Consider the following 5,213-nt stretch of genomic DNA (forward strand, 5'->3'; position numbering starts at 1 on the left):
TATATATATATATATAAAACCTATCTTAACCAGGTCACCCAGAGATTAGAGTTTCTTCATCAAATTTTTGAAAACTGTGCAGCTCGACTTCATTCCACTTCTTTGCTGCTCTGGTTCAATTTGGCAGCTTCGGTTTTGTCTCTTGGGGTCCTTGTCAAGTAGAGGACAGTCAGTAAATGGGGTGAAGTCTCTGTGGTGCCTTTCCTCCCACCCAGCTCAGCCCTGTCGGCTGTTTTCTGGAGAGCTGAGTTGTCAGGAAGCATGGCTGGGGCTCAGGCATTTCCTCAGAGAAGCTGCTGTTTCCCTGGTGAAAAGGCTGGGTGGTGAGAGGGACATGGAGCCTTAGAAGTTAGCTTAGCAATGATCAGGTGACAGGAGAAGCTTGTTGGCAGGGAGTCTGAGGGCAGGGTGTGGGGCGTTCGCAGAAGAGGGTGCTTATCCAACCAGATGTCGAAGTCGGTGTTTCATATACTGAAGGTAAGTCTGCCTGGGTTGGTTGGTCCCCAAGGTGTGTGTGACCTTTGGGGACAGCTTGGAAGTCTAAGACTTAAACAGGCAAATAGAAGCTTCTGAGCTTTGGAGGGCTCAAAGGAAGCTTAAGGGATCCCTTTGCGGCGTCCAGGCACGGGCTCCTGGGAGATGAGGCAGTGTGTGTGGCTGGATGCTGTGACTGCTGGGCAGGGCTGTGCTTGTCCTTTTCTCTGTCCCCTCATTCCCTTTGCATTCTGACATGTGAGTCTGCCACTGTCCTGTGTTGGCTGCATGGCTCGGTGGCCACGCTGGTGACCTGTGTGCTTCCTTGTCCTCTTGGCGCAGACCAGTTAAAGACCCTGCAGAAGAACTACGGCAAGCTGCAGCAGGACGTCCTCCAGTTTCAGAAGAACCAGAGCAACCTGGAGAGGAAGTTCTCCTATGACCTGTAAGTGTGGCACAGTCAGGCACACACCCCCGGGAGGCTGAGAGGGCAGTGGGCAGAGCCCAGCACGTTCTGCAGCCTCTCCCTACTACAGAGCATGGACCTTCTGGTATATTCAGGAGTCGGAGGGAAAGGCCAGTTCCTTCTGGGACTCATCCATTTAGAAACCGTGCATTTCATTTTGTAAGTGTCAGGAGCGCTTCAGAAAACCATGGGCACACGTTAGCCAGCAGGCTCATAATGCAGGATAAACAAAACTCACACCCACACGCATCACTCACTCACTCACACACTTACGTACACATGCCAGTGCTCGGCAGGACGTGAACTGGTCAGCGTACCCTAAAACTTAATGTAACATAAAACTATAAAGCACAGACAGATAAACTGGTTAAGTCAGTTAATTATTTTTTATTTTTTGGAGAGGTTTTTGCTATAAGGCACATGCGCTCGCCAGACAGACAGAGAGAGACAGAAAGCGAGAAATCATCCCCCAGGGGGGATGGCCACTCCGCAATCCCTTCTCCTCCCTTCTCCTCTCGGGATCTTGGGCATGCACGCACATGTGCGCCCGGCGTGAGTTTTAAGCCACCAGGTCCGGGACGTGAACTGCGGTCGACTACATGGGAGTCCAGCGACATAGCCATTACGCTAACTGCTGGTCCCAAGTCAGTTATTTTAAAAGCCTTTAAAAGAGTGTTCCAGAAGTGCTCAAACATGAACTATATGAAACCAAGAGACATTTTGGCAAAATATTAATACATTTTACTGCTGGGTGATGGTATTGTGGGCAGTTTGTTTTCTTGAGTCTTTTCAGTGTGTTTCCAAATTTCTGCAGTGAGAATGGAGTACTTTTATAATAGAAACAACAATAAACTTTAAAAAGGGGTGCGGTAACCCCATTGGGAAGTTAGTAAAAACCAATTTGCAAAGTACAAAATAAAATTATGGTCTGTTTATTTTCCTCCTATTTTTTCCTAATAAAATCAATCAGGAAGCCCAGGAAGTTGAGATTCAGAGAGCTACCCTTCCAGAACACGGACTGTTCTTTTCCCTTTGACTGACTTCTCTCGGATCCATACCCAAGTAAATTTGAATTTTTACATAATGGCAGCCACCACAGAAATTTTAAAAATCATTTTTTCACTTATATGAATAATATGTAAAAATTCATTTAGTACCACATGTTTTATTGTTAAAATATTATTTTGGCTCGTGGTCCCCTGACTACCTGGGAGGCTGACTAAGGAGGATGAGTGTGAGGCCAGCCTGGGCAACAATAGTGAGACCCTGTCTTAAAAATAAAAATTGTTATTTTGGATTAGTTCCTTCTCCAAGAGACTCAACCACAGGTTGAGCCCGTCACTTCATATAAATTTGCCAAATTATTTTCTGAGAGGATTTAAGCTGTTTGGTCACCAGCAATGTGGGAGAGTAAGTTCTCTTCACACTCATTGTTCTCATGGGAACTTCTGTGTTCTTTCAAAACACTGTCCATACACTATAATGTCTTGCCAATCACCTTAAAACCAAATGCAGGGGCCTGTAGGTGGTGTAGAAGTTAAGGTGCTGGATTTCCACGTGGCTGACCACAGTTTGAGTCCTGGACCTGGCAGCTTGAAAATCATGCCAAGTACGTGTGTGTGCATGCCCAGAGTCCCAGGAGGACAGTGGAGGAGAAGGGTTTGCAGCATGGCCATCCCCCTGGGGAGTGATTTCACACTCTTGATTTCTCTGTTTCCCTCTGGTGAGTACACACGCCCAATGGCAAAGGCCTAAATAAAAACCAAATGCAACTAAAAACAGGAAGCTAAAGGTGGATAACTACAGAGAACAAGAGCAGTCAGTACACGGGAAGGCTAATGGGAAACTCCACATGGGGAACCTTGTTCAGCTGTGCTGGTGGTTCTCCTGGTCACAGCTTGCAGGAGGCAACTACCAGTCTCTAGTGGGTAGAGATGCGAATGCTGCTAAACATCCCATAGTGTGCCAGATGTTCCCCACAACTAAGTTCTGTCTGGCCCAAAACATCTTCCGTACTGAGGGCGAGAAGCCCTGAGTTAGGCTTACAAAAAACTGCATTGAGGTAAAAATGAAGTACCCCAGTCTTATTATTATTTATGCTTAAAAATACCTTCATGCAGATATTTCCCTTTACATTGAAAGAAAATTCTGAAATACAGAAAGCCACTGATGGCCTCATTTGATAAATGCTGATTTTGACCTACCCAGATACCAGCCAGCACCCAGTGACAGGGAAGGCCACTGTGCAGCCCATGTGGGAGAGCTCAGACCAGGCAGGGAGTGGACAGCTCTAGCCTGGGTGGGCATGCATGTAGGATGCATCCCTGTCCTAGCCTGGGAGGGTGTGCATACACAATGCACTCCTTTTGCTTGTAGGAGGTTGACTGTTCCATGGAAAGCTCTTTCTGGCTGTACTAGCGGAGCCTAAGGACCTGTCCCAGATACAGAATGATTGCCAGGGGTGATGTTCATAGAATGTCGGAAGCTAGAAACAGACAGTTGTTTTAAACTTTATTTGGACTATAAACCCTTTTGAGAACCTGATAAAAAGGTAGACACACCTTATTAGCAAATTTGTGAATGGATATAGGCATAAAGGTTTGCATTCAGTTTGCAGAAATTCATAGACTCTGAAGCACCTGCACATGACTCCATTACACGACCCTGCCGGCCTAGTCCTTCCATAGAAGGTAGTGCAGAGTGGTACCCAAGTCGAACCCAAGTTCGGCTGCTTGCTGCTCGAAAGCTAATACTCGAGAGACAAGAGTTGGTGGAAAGGAAAGGTGGTTTTATTCGGTAAGCCTGCAGCCTAGGAAGATGGCAGACGAGTGTCCCAAGTTGCCACAGGGTATTTCTGCTCCTTCGTTTTAGTTTTTGTTTGTTTTTTAATTGCCAGAGAGCAGCTGCACTCACCAAAGAAAGACAGAGGGAAAAAGCATTCCCCACTGGGTGTAATGGTCACACTGTAATCCCTTTTACCCTGTGTTTCCATCCTATTTGCAATGTTTTTATCTTTCCTTTTTTTAAATTCCATTTTATTATTACTATTTTTAAAATCTGACCACTATACATTATTTGGATTATAAAGAGAATTTATCCTACATGAAATACACCTCAGACAAGTCCAGTTGAGAATGCTAGACACATTATTATTATCAAATCCTGTTGCAATTTTAATCACACCTTCACATCCAGTGTGTTTTTCAAGCCACCAGGGGTGGGATTTAAATCATGATTGACCATGTGGGGTCTGGTTCCCTTAAAGACTAGATTTTGGGGCTGCCCCAGTCAGAGGGGATTTTAAAAGGAAAAAAATAAGCAGTAAGGGTCTTCATGGCCCTGTGCAGAGTTTAAGCTGATGAAATCTCAGCCGGCGAGCGGTTTCATCTTTCCCTCCCTTGCCTCTGAAGCCTAGTACCTGCAAAGATTCAGCAAGGCTTTTATTAACTTTCCTTAGTTGTGCATTTGGCTAGATCCATTGTGAGGCTGGTAAAAGGTTAGGCTTTGTAAGGTTCATTGTGAGGGAAATGAGAGATAGTAATTAAAGACTGATTTTCCTAAAGGTTAATCTAGTAAAATGGACTCCGTGATTAAAGTACAAGGAGTCACTTTTGTTCTCTTATGGTTCCATTATGAGAGCATACACGTTGTTTCCTGATACACAACTTAGTGTTCTTTCCTCAGAAACTGTCAGCACACGTCCCCACGCAGTGCTCCTACTCCTTTGGCAGACATGACTAAACGATTGCTGCATTTGAGCCAGACTTGGTCTTGCATTATTGCTCCACATCACACGTATGTAGCACATGAAATGAACTTCTCGTCACCTTAATCTCCATGCCACGTGGAGACAGAGCTGGCCAGTGCTGGTACTGAGATGTGATAGTAATACTCTGCAATCAGTGCCTTGACTGTGGGATCACCTATCTTGGTAGACTCCTGAATTGAGCACATTATGTTAATAGTACTCCAGCCAGCATTCGCACCACTTGGAATCACTACCAGTGGCCACATCCTGTGTATCGCCATAGTTTAGCTCCAGTAACGTCTATTACGTACATGTAAGACAGAGCCAGTTCAAGCCCCTCAGGAAGTAACAGTCCACACAACTTCTTTACGCATTTATTTATTTGTTCATCTGTTTATTTGTTCTGATATTCAAGCCTCTGAGTCTGGGACTCAAATCCACATGGTTTGCCATGTGGGACTCTAGCACCTTAGCCACTACCCCACCTGCATGATTTCTTTTTTTTTTTTTTAATTTCTTTTTTAA

At 45.1% G+C, this 5,213-nt stretch overlaps 1 protein-coding gene across 1 annotated transcript in view; it reads left to right on the forward strand.

The window, feature by feature from the left end:
- The window catches only part of GOLM1 (golgi membrane protein 1), a 44,121-nt gene that overhangs the window by 21,704 nt on the left and 17,204 nt on the right, over positions 1-5,213 (forward strand). The window contains exon 4 of the mRNA XM_006139849.3: positions 817-919. Within this exon, the coding sequence (XP_006139911.1) occupies positions 817-919 (103 nt within the window). The remainder of the gene's footprint in view (positions 1-816; positions 920-5,213) is intronic.

The sequence above is a fragment of the Tupaia chinensis genome, unplaced genomic scaffold (genome assembly GCF_000334495.1).
Source record: "Tupaia chinensis unplaced genomic scaffold, TupChi_1.0 Scaffold000007_1, whole genome shotgun sequence".
Classification (NCBI taxonomy): Eukaryota; Metazoa; Chordata; class Mammalia; order Scandentia; family Tupaiidae; genus Tupaia; species Tupaia belangeri.